At 41.8% G+C, this 19549-nt stretch overlaps 1 protein-coding gene across 3 annotated transcripts in view; it reads left to right on the top strand.

The window, feature by feature from the left end:
- svep1 (sushi, von Willebrand factor type A, EGF and pentraxin domain containing 1) overlaps positions 1–19549 on the top strand; it is a 283771-nt gene that overhangs the window by 202271 nt on the left and 61951 nt on the right. For all 3 annotated transcript variants that reach the window (XM_060937264.1, XM_060937110.1, XM_060937184.1), the window contains 7 exons: positions 5770–5854; positions 6032–6223; positions 6324–6491; positions 8047–8719; positions 10509–13231; positions 13348–13576; positions 13725–13880. In XM_060937264.1, coding sequence (XP_060793247.1) covers positions 5770–5854; positions 6032–6223; positions 6324–6491; positions 8047–8719; positions 10509–13231; positions 13348–13576; positions 13725–13880 — 4226 coding nt within the window. The remainder of the gene's footprint in view (positions 1–5769; positions 5855–6031; positions 6224–6323; positions 6492–8046; positions 8720–10508; positions 13232–13347; positions 13577–13724; positions 13881–19549) is intronic.

Consider the following 19549-nt stretch of genomic DNA (forward strand, 5'->3'; position numbering starts at 1 on the left):
TAGCCAATGTTCATGAGTCCACCATCAGGAGAACACTGAACAACAGTGGTGTGCATGGCAGGGTTGCAAGGAGAAAGCCACTGCTCTCCAAAAAGAACATTGCTGCTCGTCTACAGTTTGCTAAAGATTACATGGACAAGCCAGAAGGCTATTGGAAAAATGTTTTGTGGACAGATGAGACCAAAAGACAACTTTTTGGTTTAAATGAGAAGCATTATGTTTGGAGAAAGGAAAACACTGGATTCCAACATAAGAACCTTATTCCATCTGTGAAACATGGTGGTGGTAGTATCATGGTTTGGGCCTGTTTTGATGCATCTGGGCCAGGATGGCTTGCCATCATTGATGGAACAATGAATTCTAAATTATACAAGCAAATTCTAAAGGAAAATGTCAGGATATCTGTCCATGAACTGAATCTCAAGAGAAGGTGGATCATGCAGCAGGACAACGACCCTAAGCACACAAGTCGTTCTACCAAAGAATGGTTAAAGAAGAATAAAGTTAATGTTTTGGAATGGCCAAGTCAAAGTCCTGACTCAATCGAAATGTTGTGGAAGGACCTGAAGTGAGCAGTTCATTTGAGGAAACCCACCAACATCCCAGAGTTGAAGCTGTTCTGTACGGAGGAATGGGCTAAAATTCCTCCAAGCCAGTGTGCAGGACTGATCAACAGTTACCGGAAATGTTTAGTTGCAGTTATTGCTGCACAAGGGGGTCATACCAGATACTGAAAGCAAAGGTTCACATACTTTTGCCACTCACAGATATGTAATATTGGATCATTTTCCTCAATAAATGAATGACCAAGTATAATATTTTTGTCTCATTTGTTTAACTGGGTTCTCTTTTATCTACTTTTAGGACTTGTGTGAAAATCTGATGATGTTTTAAGTCATATTTATGCAGTAATATAGAAAATTCTAAATGGTTCACAAACTTTCAGGCACCACTGTAGTTCCCAAATAAGCACGTGTGCAATTAAATTCAATATCCACTGCTCGGCCAAAAATAAGTCATCATTTGGATTAAAATAGCAAATACTTAAAATCTTTTGATCAGAAAATTACTGCAGTGATTAATATGTTTCAGCTAGCAACGATTCTTTTAACCCTAACTGATGCAGTGAGTAGCTTCTCATTTCTTAAACAAACATGTCGGAAGACGTATTGCATAGTTGTGGAAAAGATGTTACTGTGTTTCAGAAGGGTCAATTTACTGACCTGTGTCAAGGCAAGAAAACAACTAAGGAGACTGCTGAAATTATTGGAATTGGGTTAAGAACTGTCTAACACATTATTAAAACCCTGAAGGATAGTAGTGAATCATCAGCTTCTCAGAAAAAAAGGGGTCAGAAAAAAAACTCTTGACTGACCATAATCAGAGATCAATTAAAAGCTTGATGGAGTCAAACTATTAAAAAATGACAGTAGAACTGTTTAATAGTGAAAGTAAGAGCATTTCCACACTCACAATGTGACAAGTACTCACAGGATTGGGACTAAACAGCTGTGTGGCCATAAGAAAACCACTTGTTGATGAGGCTAATCTAAAGAAAAGGCTTTTAGGCTACATCTACACGACAACGGCAATGAGATTTTTTTTTTTAAATATCGCGTCCACATGGGCAACGGATCAGTAAAATATCAGGTACATATGGCAACGCAACGCTTGCTGAAAACGATGCAATACACATGCCACACCACTATGTGCGCTGTAAGACGGTCCCATCGGATAAACCCCTTCTTCTGTAGCATCAGCCACATAAAGTTTTGATTATTAATCAGTAGCGTAAAACGAAAGACGCGGAAAGAGGAATGAACGGGGGTAGATGGAAGCCGGTACGCCAACATTCTGATATCCTCCAGAATTCTTTAATGGTCCGGAATAAATTGAATGCTACACGTTGATGGATTACTTTGTTCTTCTACGCCCTTTTTGAGGAATGTATTGTCGGACTTAAACCAACATCTGAAGAGGTGAGATCGCTCCTTTTTTTTTCCCTATGTTTGCTGGCGGGACTGTTTTTGTTTTTGGAAAGCGCACGGGCGGTGCGCAGTTTGGTACTGCTTCCGCAGTGTTTCGACTAAAGACTCTGCCCTAAGGGCTATTCTCTCTCTCTCTCTCTCTCTCTCTCTCACTTTGCACCATTACACAATAAATATTCACAGTGAAAATATTTTGTAAGCGCGTTTCATGAACCAAGTTATAGGATTTGTTGACAACTCGCATCGAGTTCGTTACACTTCTACCCGGCGTGAAGCACTGACAGTCATGTGGTTGTGACATCATCGTAAACAAATCCGTTCTACTCATCCAGATGACTTCGCAACGGCGCCGTTGCCAGATTTTTTCACTCTGGAACCCGTTCTCAAAAGATTTTGTTTTGGGGCACCCAAAACGCCGGTGCCGTGTGGACGCCAGGCCGAAACGATAAACAATTTTATCAGATTCACCTGAATCCGTTGCCGTGTGGACAGAGCCTAGTTTGCTAGGTAGCATGAAGATTGGACTCTGGAACAATGGGAAAAGGTCATGTGGTTGTCGAAACAATGAATGCATGCCATAATCAAAGCTAAATGTGGCCCAATGAAATATGAGAGTGTGTGACTTTTTTTTGGCCAGGCAGTGCAGGTAACTTCAGTTTTTCACCATCTCTGAATGTGTTCACTGCAACATAGCCAAATTATAAGTAATTATTCTCACCTACGTACATTAAAGCAATGTGCAATCAGAGTTTTATTTTGTGCCAGTCTTATGTTAATTATGTGAGGTGTATTTGTGTTCATTTTCATGCATGTTCTTTAGTAGATCACCCGTTTAATCAACCTTCCACAACACTCACAAAATCAATACAATGTTGGCAATTAGTGCTTTTGCACTTAATTATTTCCTTATGGTGTGGAAGTTCAAATGCGGCAGGGTAGAGTGTTCCAAAAATGAACCAAGTTCACTGAAATCTTCTGCACTAGTCAGACAGTATTATGAACAGTATGATTTCATATTTTGTCCGATCAACTTAATTTCATTTGTTAATATACATCCATTCCTATATTTCAGGCCTGCAACATATTCCAAAAAAGTTGGGACGAGGCAATTTAGGGCTGGTAATGAAGTAAAACAATTAAATAATGATGTGATTTGACACAGGTGATGTCAACAGGTGAATGTAATCATGATTTGGTATAAAATCAGTATCCAGGAAAGACCTAGTCTTTGAGGAGCAAAGATGAGCTGAGGATCTCCAGTTTGTCAACAAATGCATGAGAAAATTATTGAAATGTTTAAAAACAGGCGGTACGGTGGTGTAGTGGTTAGCACTGTCGCCTCACAGCAAGAAGGTCCCGGCTTTGAGCCCAGTGGCCGACAAGGGCCTTTCTGTGCGGAGTTTGCATGTTCTCCCCATGTCCATGTGGATTTCCTCCGGGTGCTCTGGTTTCCCCCACAGTCCAAAGACTAATTGGTTAGGCTAATTGGTGGCTCTAAATTGACCGTAGGTGTGAATGGTTGTTTGTCTCTATGTGTCAGCCCTGTGATGACCTGGCAACTTGTCAAGGTTGCACCCCATCTCTCACCCATTGTCAGCTGGGATAGGCTCCAGCTTGCCTGCGAGCCTATACAGGATAAGCGGCTACAGATAATGGATGGATGTTTAAAAACAATGTTCCTCAAAGAAAGATAGGAAGGGATTTGGATATTTCACCCTCTACAGTGCATAATATCATTAAATGATTCAAGGAAACTGGAGGAATTTCAATGAGTAAAGGGCAAGGGCTCAAGCCTAAGCTGAACACCCATGATCTCCGATCCTTCAGATGGCACTGCATGAAGAGACATCATTCATCTATAGCTGATATAACCACATGGGCTCAGGATTACTTTGGCAAACCTTTGTCAAGCTCGACAACACAGAGCTTCATCTACAAATGCCAGTTAAAACTTCACTGTGCAAAAAGGAAGCCTTACGTTAACTGTGTCCAGAAGTGCCATCGACTTCTCTGGCCTCAGCAGCATTTGGGATGGACCATCACACAATGGAAAAATTATGACCATGCAATGCATCCTGCTGACTTGACAGCATTCATTTACTAAAATATCAGATGAGGGTTGGGCTGCATGCAAACCAGTGCATAAGTAGATGGCATTGTATTGTTGCAGGTCAGAAGGTACTTAAGTGATCAGACAAATCAGAATTCCAGGTCTTTTTTGTAAGAAATGAGTGCTGTGTGCTTCGGACCAAAGACAAAAAGGACTATGCAGACTGTAACCAGCAACAAGTCCAAAAGCCAGGGTCTGTCATGGTATGGGGTTGTGTCATTGCCCTTAGCAAAGGTACCAAGGTTGCCTTCAAGACAACATCTTTTCCAAGGAGATTTCAACAAGACAATGCAAAAACACATTCTGCACACATTACAAAGGCATGGCTGTGGAAGAAGAGGGTGCCTGTCCCCTCTGTCCCCAATAGGGAATGTGTGGTGAATTTTGAAACAAAAAATATGACAATGACGATCCCATACTGTTGAACACCTTAAGACCTGTTTGCAGGAAGAAAAGGACAAAATAACACCTGAAACGATCACTTGGTGTCTTCAGTCCCTAAACATCTTTTAAGTGTTGTGAGCAGGAATGGCAACATTACAAAGTGGTAAATACTTTATCATCCCAACTTTTTTTTCGAAATGTGTTGCAAGAATCAAAATTGACATGTATATTTTGGAAAAAAAAATCATGAGGTAAAACATCAAATAATGTGCTGTTGTATTGTTTTGAGTGCAATACAGGTCAAAGATTATGTACAATAATTGTTTTCAGTTTTAATATCAATTTCAACATACCGTCCCAATTTTTTCTGATTTGAGTTGTAAGGAAACAGCTTGAAATTAATGAATAAATGATGGAACAAAAAAGTGTGTGATAATCTATTCAAGCTCACATTTTCTCTCCAATTGTCTCTTTCTACATGAAGACAGAAAACAACCAGATTACTATTTTTAAAATGCACCCAATTTGCCCTCATGTTTTAGGGAACTATTGTCCAGCATTATTTGTTATTCAGATCAGTCTGTAATTGAAGACAATAATATAGCAGGTGAATAATCAGAGCTCAACAAAAGGTTTTTGATCTAAAGAGAGAGTCGCATGATCTGATGAAGTTTTGTGTGTTACAAGTTGCTGGAAAAGTTTGGATAGGCTCCTTTGCAACATTGGTACACTGAGAGACTGGCCCATACTGGAAACATGCAAATAATCCATATGCTTCTCATGAAGCATCTGCTGCTTCTGTCTCTGCCCTCTAATGTGTTTCTACCCTATACACCACACCACTATCACCTCACAGCAAGAAAGTTCTGGGTTAGAGCCCAGTGGCCGACAGGGGCCTTTATGTGTGGAGTTTGCATGTTCTCCCCGTGTCTGTGTGGGTTTCCTTTGGGTGCTCCGGTTTCCCCCACAGTCCAAAGACATGCAGTTAGGTTAACATGGGGCAGAGTTGGCTGAAGTGCCCTAACCCCCAACCTAATCCCTGGGCGCTGTAGCATAGCTGCCCACTGCTCTGGGTATGTATATATGGTCATTGCTGACTTGTGTGTGCATGTGTGTTTTCACTGCTTCAGATGGGTGATAAATAAAGGCTTCTTCTGCTTGTTCTTCTAATATCAACAACATTAAATAGTCAGTTTGAGCAATATAAGAAGGAATTTTTTTTTAACTGTTAGGGTTATGATTAGGATTTTCAACTGTTTTTATATGAATATATTTTTATTTTTTTAGCCCTGTCATGTAGTCCACCTACAGTCCCAAAGCATGGAATCTTGGAGGGAACAAACTTCACATACAGAAGCAAGGTGACTTTCAGGTATCACTTTTAGTGCTAGAAGAAGAGTTGATTATTATAAGCATCTTCGTTAGAAAACAATTTCTCTCAGTTCTCTCAGGAAACTGTTTTCTTCATTTTCATCTCATCACATATTGTCTTTTAGACAGAATAAAATAAATACATTTTTTTAAATTCTGTTATGTTTTCCTAAAACAGCTGTGAGAAAGGTTATATCCTCCAAGGGCCAACAGAGATACAGTGTCAATCTGACCTGAAGTGGAATAGAGATCCACCTAGCTGTCAACCTGTGACCTGCAGCGAGCCCTCTGCTGTGGAGTATGCAGACTTCAGTCTCAACGGAAAAGTCTACTTGTCAACTTTGACCTACACCTGCATTAAAGGATACAGGTAAAATGAGGGAATTGAGCCTTACAATAGCCTTATTGATGAATGAATATCAAGTATATCTTTTATGGTAATAATATTTTAATAAGTACCTGCTGTAAAGGTTACAGGGCCAAGCGGAGCTGCAATGTGAAGCTTCTGGAAAATGGACCTCCCCTGCTCCTGTCTGCACCAGAGTGAACTGTGGGGAACCACCTCCCTTAAAGGATGCAGTTGTCAAAGGTGACAACTTCACTCTGGGCAGTAAGGTGCACTACATATGCAAAGAAGGGTAACTATACCACAATTTATTTATGGTATACAGTGTCTTGCAAAAGTATTCATCCCCCTTCATGTTTGTCCTGTTTTGTCACATTACAAGCTGGAATTAAAATGGATTTTGGGGTATTAGCACCATTTGATTTACACAACATGCCTACCACTAAAAAGGTGAAAATTGTTGTTTTATTGTGACACAAACAATAATTAAGATGAAAAAACAGAAATCTGGAGTGTGCATAGGTATTCACCCCCTTTCATATGAAACCCCTAAATAAGAGCTGGTCCAACCAATTAACTTCATAAGTCACATAATTAGTTGATTAAGATCCACCTGTGTGCAATCAAAGTGTCACATGATCTGTCACATGATGTCTGTATAAATCAACCTGTTCTGGAAGGACCCTGACTCTGCAACACTACTAAGCAAGTAACATGAAAACCAGGGAGCCTCCAAACAGGTCAGAGACAAAGTTGTGGAGAAGTGTAGATCAAGGTCGGGTTATAAAAAAATATCCCAAACTTTGAATATCCCATGGAGCACCATTAAATCCATTATAGCAAAATGGAAAGAATATGGCACCACTACAAACCTGACAAGAGAAGGCCGCCCACCAAAATTCACAGACCAGGCAAGGAGGACATTAATCAGAGATGCAACAAAGATACCAAAGATAACACTGAAGGAGCTGCAAAGACCCACAGCAGAGATGGGAGTATCTGTCCATAGAACCACTTTAAGCCATACAATCCAATGAGACTAAAATTGATGTTTTTGGCCATCACTGGAAATCCCATATGTGGCGCAAACCCAACACCCTGAGAATACCATTCCTATAGTGAAGCATGGTGGTGGCAGTATCATGCTGTGGGGATGTTTTTCATCTGTAGGGACAGGAAAGCTGGTCAGGACTGAAGGAAAGAAGGTTCACATTTCAGCAGGACAATGACCCTAAACATACTGCTAAGCTACACTGGAGTAGTTTAAAAGGAAACATTTAAATGTCTTGGAATAGCCTAATCGAAGCCCAGACCTCAATCAAATTGAGAATCTATGGCATAACATGAAGATTGCTGTACACCAGTGCAATCCATCTAACTTGAAGGAGTTGGAGCAGTTTTGCTTTCAGGAATGGGCAAATATTCTAGTGGCTAGATGTGCTAAGCTAATAGAGACATACCCCAAGAGACTTGCAGCTGTAATTGCAGCAAAAGGTGGCTCTAAAAAATATTGACTTTTGGGGATGTGTGAATATCTATGCACACTCCAGATTTCTGTTTTTTTCATCTTAATTGTTGTTGCTGGTGTCACAATAAAACAACACTTTTCACCTTTAAAGTGGTAGGCATGTTGTGTAAATCAAATGGTGCTAACCCCCCAAAAAATCAATTTTAATTCCAGCTTGTAATGTGACAAAACAGGAGAAACACAAAGGGGGATGAATACTTTTGCAAGACACTGTAAATGTGTTTTAAAGCATGCAAATGTGGTATTTATGGTTATATGATTATATTTCTCTTATCTTACCAACTCTGTACTAAATAGAACTGTTTTTAATCATATCCAGATACACATTACTTGGTACTGAAATTCAGGAGTGCCTACCAAGTGGTGAATGGAGCCATGAATTTTCCCAGTGTGTGCCTCGCTCATGTGGACCACCACCACCTGTTGACCATGCACACCCTGACACTGGACACAAACTGTTTGGCGACACTGCTATTTACTTTTGCGATGATGGCTACACTGCTGGGAACAACACCAAGTTGTTCTGCAATGCAGAGGGCATTTGGTCACCACCTGAGGGACAAAGTATGCCATACTGCATTGCTACCTTCTGCCACCGCCCACCTGATCTACCTCATGCTATTCTAGACTCCATTTATAAGCCCAAATATACTAGTAACACAGAGGTCAGTTACAAATGTGAGGAAGGCTTTATGCTCAATACCACAGCAACTCTGAAATGCTTAATGGGAGGAGAATGGTCACCTTCACCTATGGATATTGGCTGCGTGCCCATCAGATGCTCCAAGCCAGAGAATATTGAGAGGGGTTATATCAGTGGGACCAACTACAATTTTGGAGCTGTGATTGCATATAGCTGTGAGAAAGGATACTACATCCGAGGGGAGAAAAGAAGGACTTGTATGGCTAATGGAGAGTGGGGTGGAGTTTTACCAACTTGCCAACCTATTAGTTGCTCTAGTCCTCCTAATCTGAACAACGGCTACATCCAGGTGATCAATAACATGCATCCTTGTTGTCCAGTTATTCACTTTGAAATACACTTTAATAGTAGAGCATACAGTTAGGTCCATAAATATTTGGACAGAGACAACATTTTTCTAATTTTGGTTCTGTACATTACCACAATGAATTTTGAACAAAACAATTCAGATGCAGTTGAAGTTCAGACTTTCAGCTTTAATTCAGTGGGTTGAACAAAATGATTGCATAAAAATGTGAGAAACTAAAGCATTTTTTAAACACAATCCCTTAATTTCAGGGGCTCAAAAGTAAGTGGACAAATTAAATAACTGTAAATAAAATGTTCATTTCTCATACTTGGTTGAAAACCCTTTGTTGGCAATGACTGCCTGAAGTCTTGAACTCATGGACATCACCAGATGCCGTGTTTCCTCCTTTTTAATGCTCTGCCAGGCCTTTACTGCAGTGGTTTTCAGTTGCTGTTTGTTTGTGGGCCTTTCTGTCTGAAGTCTAGTCTTTAACAAGTGAAATGCATGCTCAATTGGGTTGAGATCAGGTGACTGACTTGGCCATTCAAGAATATTCCACTTCTTTGCTTTAATAAACTCCTGGGTTGCTTTGGCTTTATGTTTTGGGTCATTGTCCATCTGTATTATGAAACGCCGACCAATCAGTTTGGCTGGATTTGAGCACACAGTATGTCTCTGAATACCTCAGAATTCATCCGGCTGCTTCTGTCCTGTGTCACATCATCAATAAACACTAGTGACCCAGTGCCACTGGCAGCCATGCATGCCCAAGCCATCACACTGCCTCCGCCGTGTTTTACAGATGATGTGGTATGCTTTGGATCATGAGCTGTACCATGCCTTTGCCATACTTTTTTCTTGCCATCATTCTGGTAGAGGTTGATCTTGGTTTCATCTGTCCAAAGAATGTTCTTCCAGAACTGTGCTGTCTTTTTTAGATGTTTTTTAGCAAAGTCCAATCTAGCCTTTTTATTCTTGAGGCTTATGAGTGGCTTGCACCGTGCAGTGAACCCTCTGTATTTATTTTTTTCATACAGTCTTTTCTTTATGGTAGATTTGGATATTGATAGGCCTACCTCCTGGAGAGTGTTGTTCACTTGGTTGGCTGTTGTGAAGGGGTTTCTCTTTACCATGGAAATTATTCTGCGATCATCCACCACTGTTGTCTTTTGTGGGCGTCCAGGTCTTTTTGCATTGATGAGTTCACCAGTGCTTTCTTTCTTTCTCAGGATGTACCAAACTGTAGATTTTGCCACTCCTAATATTGTAGCAATTTCTCGGATGGGTTTTTTTTTCTGTTTTTGCAGCTTAAGGATGGCTTGTTTCACCTGCATGGAGAGCTCCTTTGACTGCATGTTTTCTTCACAGCAAAATCTTCCAAATGCAAGCACCACACCTCAAATCAACTCCAGGCCTTTTATCTGCTTAATTGAGAATGGCATAACAAAGGAATTGCCCACACCTGCCCATGAAATAGCCTTTGAGTCAATTGTCCAATTACTTTTGGTCCCTTTAAGAACAGGGTTGCATATGTTAAGGAGCTGAAACTCCTAAACCCTTCATCCAATTTTAATGTGGATACCCTCAAATGAAAGCTGAAAGTCTGGACTTTATGTCCATGTCCATTATATAACTATAACTTGAATGTGTTTCAGTAAACAGGTAAAAAAACAAAATTTGTGTCAGTGTCCAAATATATATGGACCTAACTGTAGTTTGTGTTTACTGTCTACTTGATTGTCATTCCATAACTGGTTGCTGATTGGTCTATTTTGTTTATCTTTTCCAGGACTCCACAAGGAAAGCCAATTATGTGTACAATAGTAAGGTGACATATACTTGCAATTTGGGTTATCGCCTCATAGGGAAGGCTGACCGTATATGCATGGCCAACAAGCAATGGTCCAACCTTGATCCCCCCATTTGTAAGCAGTTAACCTGCCCACAACCTCCTCATATCTTGCATGGACACTACCGTAGTTCCATATTTGAAGTGGGAAGTAAAGTGGAATATGTCTGTGATGAGGGTTATGAACTCAGTGGAGATGCAATATGGACCTGTTTAGAAAATGGGAAGTGGGACAAGACTAAAACTCCTCATTGCCCTCCTGTTCAGTGTGCAGAGCCACCTTTAGAGGAGAACCATCTAGTATTGCGAAGCTTGGATTCAAACTCAGGAACTGTGGAGCTTTCCTGTGAGGATGGTTATGTACTTCATGGAGCAAAAATTCTTCGATGTACCCCATCACAAGAATGGAATGATTCCTTTCCAGTCTGCAAACAGGTGTCTTGTGGTCCACCACCAGAGGTTTCCTTTGGTGATCCATCATCAACATCTACCTATTTCAGCAGTATTGTTACTTATTCCTGCATGGCTGGTTTTACCCTACGAAAAGAAGCTTCTGTTAGCTGTCAGGCAGATGGACACTGGAGCACCCCACATCCAGAATGCATTCCTGTGGAGTGCCCACATCCTGAGGAAATATCAAATGGTATAGTGGATGTGCAGGGACTTATGTATCTTAGCACTGCTCTGTACAGCTGCAAGCCTGGATATGACCTAGTGGGCAACTCAACTGTGATATGTGGTCAGAGTGGCTCCTGGATTGGAGGAGTACCAGCTTGTCATCCCGTTGAATGTCCTCCACCCAAAGAGATCCCCAATGGTTTTGCCAAGTTCTCACAATTTTTATTTAGCAGGTCTGTTACTTATACCTGTCAGCGAGGATATAGACTAGATGGTCCAGAGACACTGACTTGCCTGGAAAATGGTAAATGGGACAAGGAAGTTCCATCTTGCCAACAAATCTACTGCTTGCCTCCCAAACCAATTGACAATGGCTTTGTTGAAGGCAGAGATCATAAGTTTGGTGTGACCATCTTCTATAGCTGCTTCCCAGGCTTCTTGCTTGTGGGGCAGAGCCACGTTACCTGTGAGGAACATGGTTGGTCAAGTTCAGTCCCTACTTGTACTCCAGCAGACTGTGGCCTTCCTCCACACATTGACTTTGGTGATTATTTTAAAATTCAAGATCCTTCTGCTGAGTTGACTGGTGACAAACCAGCAGACACCCCTTCACCAGCAGACACTAGCTTCTTGCATGGAACCATGGTAGAGTATCGCTGTCATGCAGGCTATGAAATGAGTGGTAGAGTTGCTTTGGTGTGCCAAGAGGATGGCACATGGAATGGGACAGCTCCTAAGTGTGTACCTGCTAAGTGTGATACACCCCCTGATCCTGAACATGGATCAGCAACAGTAACAGATACTGTACTGGGAAGATTAGTGGAGTACAGCTGTGATGAAGGGTATGAGCTGGATGGCCCAACAGTACAACAGTGTATCTCTGGACATCAGTGGAGTAATGAAGCACCCCAATGTGTTCCTGTCAACTGTGGTGACCCAGGGGGTATTGCTAATGGTGAGGTGATAGGAAGTTATTTTCACTTCAAAGGAGTTATACAATATGAATGCCATGCTGGATTTGTCTTACAAAGTTTAGAAACAAGGACGTGCCAAATGGATGGTAAATGGGATGGCAAAGCACCATGGTGTAAGGCTGTATCTTGTGGACGTCCCATGGTCTCAAGTAATGTATTAATTAAAGGAGATGATTATACATTTGGCAAACGCGTACTCTTTAGCTGCCACAGTGGGTTTATCCTGCATGGGACACACACTAGTGTTTGCCTGGCTAATGGTACTTGGAGTGAAAATGCCCCTAAGTGCTTCCCAGCTAACTGCGGTCGACCCCCTATCATTCAGAATGGGCGTGTCACAGGAACAAATTATGGTTATAATGGCAAAGTAAAATATGACTGTAACGTGGGCTATACATTAGCAGGAAACCCCACACTCGTTTGTGGAGGTGATGGATTGTGGGATGACCCTCCACCAAGATGTGACATAGTCACATGTGGCCCACCTGAGGACATTAGTCATGGTTTTCTAAATGGCTCAAGTTTTAATTTTGAGGATGTGGTGGAATATATTTGTTTCCCTGGTTATGAGACAGTTGGCAGTCCAATTCTGCGTTGTGCAGCAGATGGCACTTGGCTTGGGAAAGTTCCAGAATGTCAGCCCTGTATATGCAGCCCACCAGTACTGAAGTTTGGTGCTGTGCTTGGCCGGGATCACACCTGTGGGGCCAGTGTGTGGTTCCGGTGTAATGAGGGCTATAAACTTCTTGGGCCCACTGAGTCTGTGTGTGACAAGGGTGGATTATGGAGTCCAGGGGTACCCATTTGTAGTACAGGTAGATGTCCTACACCTCCTCCTGAAGTACCCAATGCTGTTGTGCTAAGTGGAACAGTTGCACCTGATAGAGTCACCTATAGATGCAGACAAGGATACCGTTTACGTGGCAACCCATATATCTCCTGTGGAAGGTTGGGTAGGTGGGAAGTGCCAAGTCTGTACTGTGATCCTGTGTCTTGTGGAGAGCCCCCTCGTGTTCCAAATGCAGAGACTGTGAAATCTGTTTTTACCTATGGCAACAAAGCTCAGTACAGGTAATTCAACTTATGAAAATCTTTAACATTACACATGAAAAAAGTAATGATAAAATCCTGGTTAATGTTATGTGTGTTTTTACAAGTTGTGTTTCTCCTGATTGTCTTTGTTTAAGGTGTAAAGAGGGATATAAGCTGGTTACACAAACAGACACAGTCAATTGTCAAAGTGATGGCACTTGGTCCAAACATAATGTGAGGTGTGAGCCAATACCATGCAGACTTCCCACCAACCTAACCCATGTTGTGGTAACAGGTGGCCAGCTCACACCTGTAGGAGGCATTGTTACAATATCTTGCATGCCAGGATTTTATCTTGAGGGGGCAGTACTATCAGAATGTGAGGTATGGCTTGATTTTTGCATTTAACTCTTATTTTCAGTTCAACATTGTGCTTGATTTGGAATTAAAATGGCTAAGAAGTAAAACAGTTTCAGTAATATCATTGTAGAAGGGCAGATGATAAATGTTTATTGATTATTATTTGATCTAGCTTTTTGGTAGATGGTCTCCATCATTCTCCTCCAACTCATGTGTGCCTGTCATCTGTGAAAAGCCCCTCCCCATTCTCCATGGTAATATTAAAGGGGAGAGCTACAATTATGGGGACATGATTGTGTATACCTGTTTGCCAGGGTTTGAACTACAGGTAAGATTTATATTTTATATAATATGCGTGTGCTTTGAATATGTTTAGTTATCAACATAATAAATATAGTTTGATCTGTCTGATATTGACTGAACATGTTTTGTTCACTTTCTATCATAATTCATGTTTCATAATTTTATCAATAAACCAACTAAAAAAACAATGGCGCTTAATGATGGCTGGGATATCCCCAACCCATCCAAGGGTTGTTAAGACCTCCAAGTGGACAGAGATGCATGTTGGTCACCTGAGCTCAACACAGCACATAGTTCCAAGATAATGATTCTTGGAAATTTACAATCCTATTTCCAGTAAAGTTGGGATGCTGTGTAAAATGTAAATAAAAACAGAATGCAAATGATTTGCAAATCATAGACACCCTATATTTCATTGCAAATAGTACAAAGACAACATATCAACTGTTGAAACCTGGAAATGTTATTGTTTTTGAAAAATATATGCTCATTTTTAATTTAAGACCAGCAACACTCGGTGGAACATGTCACAACTAATTAGGTTAATTGGCAACAGGTCTGTTGGGTATAAAAAGAGCATCTCAGAGAGGCTGAGTCTCTCAGAAGCAAAGATGGGGAGGGGTTCACCACTCTGTGAAAGACTGCATGGGCAAACAGTACAACAATTTAAATTTAACAATTGGACTCAGGAACACTTCAGAAAACCATCATCTGTGAAAACAGTTCATTACTGCAGCCACAAACGCAAGTTAAAATTCTACCATGCAAAGGAGAACCCATATACATATAAACAATATCCAGAAACATCTCTGCCTTCTCTGGGCCGGAGATCATTTACGATGGACTGAAGCGAAGTGCCAAACTGTCCTGTGGTCTGACGAATTGAAATTTGAAATGCTTTTTAGAAATCATGGACACCACGTCCTCCAGGCTAAAGAGCAGAGGAAACATCTGGTTTGTTATCAGTGCGCAGTTCAAAGCCAGCGTCTGTGATGGTATGAGGGTGCATTAGTGCACATGACATTGGTAGCTTTTACATCTGAGAAGGCACCAGTAATGCTTAAAAATATACAGGTTTTGGAGCAACATATGTTGCCATCCAAATGATGCTGCCATTCTGCACGTATTATGACTGAATGGTTCTGCAGTAAACGAGTCCAGGTGCTAAACCGGCCTGCCTGCAGTCCAGACCGGTCACCCATTGAAAACCTTTGCTGCATGATGAAACAAAAAAATACAACAAAAGAAACCCAAAAATGTAGAGCAGCTGAAATCCTATATCAGACAAAAGTGGGACAACATTTCTCTTTCAAAACTACAGCAATTGGTCTCCTCAGTTCCCAAATGTTTACAGAGTGGTGTTAAAAGTAGAGGTGATGCAACACAGTGGTAAACATACCCCTGTCCCAACTTTTTTGAAATGTGTTGCTGACATCAAATTCAAAATGAGCATGTATTTTTCAAACAATAACATTTCTTAGTTTCAATATTTCATATGTTGTCTTTGTACTATTTTCAATGAAATATAGGGTTTCCATGATTTAAAAATCATTGCGCTTTTTTTTTTTGTACATTTTATACAGCATTCTAACATTTTTGGAAACGGGGTTGTAAATCAACTCACTAGCCAGTCATCATGACAAGGAATTCTTTGTAGTGTATAAAAGCACATTTTTGCCTTGTTTGGTTGTTGTGGTCTTCAATACAATAGTCAAACATATATTTGTATCATTCTGTAGCCTTTTAGAAGAAGAAGGCTTTATTTGTCACATGCACACTCAAGCACAGTGAAATTCCTCCTCTGCATTTAACCCATCTGAAGCAGTGAACACATGCATGCACACACAAGTGAGCAATGAGCACACACACATACCCAGAGCAGTGAGCAGCTACTACTGTGCCTGCGGAGCAATTGGGGGTTAGGTGCCTTGCTCAAGGGCACTTCACCCATGATACAGAGGGAGGGCAAAGTGCTGTTCATTCACTTAGTTCCCCTCACATTTTTCCTGCTGGTGTCCAGGAATCAAACCGGCAACCCTTTGGGCCCAAGGCTACTTCTCTAACTTTCAGGCCATGGCTGCCTATTAATAGGTCTGTGAATATGTGAAATTAGTTCACAACTGTATGCAGCCTGTAATTTCCCAGAATTAATACCAATGCATAGCAGTTTATTATTTTGTTTGAATAGGGGATTAAAGGAACAATAGACAGCAAATAGTTAATCGGATCAATACATATAAACAGACTAATTAACTGGTCCAGTAAATAAATAAAATAGTTATGCTTCTCATATCTAAGTCTGTATGCAGTTATTATGGAGCTCCATAATTTGATATGTGAGAGGGGTGGCTTACACATTTAGCTGTAATTCTCTGCATATCCACAGGGTGTCACTAAATCCTGCTGTTTCTAAAATGTTGAAGTTGGCTATGTGTCAGTCAAAGCTTTTGAAAATATACACTCCATTTCCAGCCAAGTATTTCTTTATAAATCCCAGTTTCTCTGTTGGAGGTTGCATTTGCACATTTCTTACCATTTCTGTGTATACACACTCTTTATAAATGATGCCCCCGGTATTAGAAAATAACAGGCACAATGTAAGCTAATAATAGGGTAGAGTCCACTAAAATGGGCGGCACGGTGGTGTAGTGCATGGACGTCACTAGGATTGAGAGATAGGGGAGGTTTAGCCCCAGGAGTGTGTTCAGTAATGTGTGCGCCGAAATTGTTTTTTATTGCTTCTACATAGGCTTCGTCAATTATTCATTATTTGAAGAACATTTATCAGAATCTGTTATCTGGATCACTTTCTTTTTCTACCCTGCTATTTCTCTCCTAAGTCTTCAAGATATCTTCTTTATACTAACAAAATAAGTCTAAATCAGTTCATTAGAGGCTGGGGCTATGTTTATGAAGCAAGATGTTTGCAAATATCTCCAATGCATTTGGTAAAAATTAATTAGGTTATATTCCAAATAAAGCTATTTATTTCAGTCTGATGCACTGAACAGGAGACAACATAATGGTCTGGTGTGGTGTGGTCCACTGATATAAACAGTGTAAACACTAGATAAGAACTAAATAAAGACTAAACACTCAAACAGACAATATGAACAGTATAAAACATTCTAGATAAGAACTAGACATAGACTAAACACTCATATATATATATATATATATATATATATATATATATATATATATATATATATATATATATATATATATATACACATGTAAATTGGTGCAAATAAACAAACAGTCAAGGGCACTTGAGGTATAGCAGGTAAACATGAAATAAGCCATATAAACAAACTAGCAGCTGTTAAGGTGAGGTAGTGCGGAATAGTACAAATGAGTGAGGTAAAGTGAGATGTGCGGTCCCTGAGTTCAGTGTGTTAATGAACGATGTGTGTGTGTGTGTGTGTTTGGGGGGGAACTGTGAGGATGACATGTCAGATGCTGAAGGGGGGGCAGGGGGGTGCGCGAGCAGAATCTGTGGCAGGGGGCAGAGGGGGGAGGAGGGGCAGAACAGGGAGGGAGTTGAGCCTCCTGACCGCCTGGTGAAAGAAACTGTTCTTGAGCCTGCTGGTTTTGGCCTGGAGACTCCGCAGTCTCCTCCCCGATGGCAGCAGGCTGAAGAGGCTGTGTGATAGGTGGGTGGGGTCACCTGCAATCCTGGTGGCTTTGCGGGTGAGGCGGGAGTTATAGATATCCATTAGAGAAGGGAGAGACACACCAATGATCCTCTCAGCTGCTCTCATGATGCGCTGCAGAGACTTGCAGCAGGACACGGTGCAGGCGCCGTACCACACGGTGATGCAGTTGGTCAGAATGTTCTCGATGGTGCCTCTGTAGAATGTGTGCATGATGGGGGCCGGGGCTCTTGCTCTCCTCAGTTTGCGGAGGAAGTACAGACGCTGTTGGACTTTTTTGGCCAGTGATGCGGTGTTGTTACTCCAGGACAGGTCTTCAGAGATGTGTGCACCCAGACACTTGGTGCTGCTCACCCTCTCCACTGCAGCACCGTCGATAGATAGTGGAGCATGCTGGGTGTGCTCTCTGCTGAAGTCCACAACAATCTCCTTCGTCTTCTCCATGTTCAGACGGAGATTGTTGTCCTTGCACCACATGGCCAAGTGGCTCACCTCACTCCTGTAGATTGTCTCATCGCCATTGTTGATGAGACCCACCACAGTCATGTCATCCGCAAACTTAATGAAGAGATTTGAGCTGGATGTTGGTGTGCAGTCGTGGGTCAGCAGAGTGAAGAGGAGGGGGCTTAGTACACATCCTTGGGGGGCCCCCATGTTCAGTGTGATGGTGCTGGAGGAGTTGCTGCCGACCCGTACAGTCTGTGGTCTCCCCGTCAGGAAGTCCAGCAGCCAGTTGCACAGGGAGGTGTTGAGTCCCAGCTGGTCCAGTTTGTGAATGAGCTGCTGAGGAATGATTGTGTTGAATGCTGAGCTAAAGTCTATGAACAGCATTCTGACATATGAGTCTTTTATTCTCCAGGTGGGTGAGGGCTGAGTGGAGGGCAGTGGAGATGGCGTCATCGGTCGAACGGTTGGACTGATATGCAAACTGGAAAGGGTCCAAGGCAGGGGGGAGGGCAGACGTGATATGCCGCATGACTAGTCGCTCGAAGCACTTCATGAGGATGGGAGTGAGTGCAACAGGGCGGTAGTCATTGAAGCAGGAGGGAGACGGCTTCTTCGGGACCGGGATGATGGTGGTGGTTTTGAGGCACGTGGGGACAACAGCCTGGCTCAATGGTTGAAGATGTCTGTAAAGATATCTGTGAGCTCCTCGGCACAGTCTCTCAGGACACGACCAGGAATGTTATCAGGACCTGGGGCTTTTCGTGCATTTGTGCATTTGAACAAGTAGCCTACAACATCACTAACACTTCCTGATGTGGGTGGAGCACAGAAGCATGGCAGACGAGAGTTGATGTTTATCCAAACCTTTATTGAGCTTTTCAGCTTCCTTTTTATCTATCGTTCAATTCATTTACTCACTCACTCTCTCACACACACATGCATTGTGGTTGGGGAGAGAGCTCCCTTCCTCTGCTCTCCCTCTCTCCTTTTATGCTCCGTCCCTGTAACAAACAGTGACACACACACACACACACACACACACACACACACACACACACACACACTAATTAACAGCAGGTGGAATGACTTAGCCACTTACCTTCCCCGACCCCGCCCTCCATTCACAGACTGCTGCTTGGCCACGCCCCCGCTGCCACAATCACATTTTCTTCCCCTTAGATAAACGTAAGTAACGTTAAGCAATTAACAGTGACTGACATCAACTTACAGTCTCTTGTTCACTGCATCATTCACTGCGAATTAAGTCCTCTTCTTCTCTTAACAACTCTGCCAGCCTCAGGAACGTAACATTACAGCAAGTAGGCCTAATAACATACAGCTCCTGCCTGAACCGCACATGCCCGCCTACCTGGCTATGCTGGGAAACATAATGATAATTTTATTCGTGTCGTAGCTAGAACTTATAGACATATTATTGTTTGACTCGTTTTCTTGCTGGTTTGTGTTATGTGCAAGTCTGCACTATTTTATTTATTTATATATATATAAAATAAAACACTGAAAATTATAGGAGGGCTTGGGAACATTTTAGGGGGGCTTAAGCCCCCCTAAAATGGACCTAACGACGTTC

The sequence above is a fragment of the Neoarius graeffei genome, chromosome 1, assembly GCF_027579695.1.
Source record: "Neoarius graeffei isolate fNeoGra1 chromosome 1, fNeoGra1.pri, whole genome shotgun sequence".
Lineage (NCBI taxonomy): Eukaryota > Metazoa > Chordata > Actinopteri > Siluriformes > Ariidae > Neoarius > Neoarius graeffei.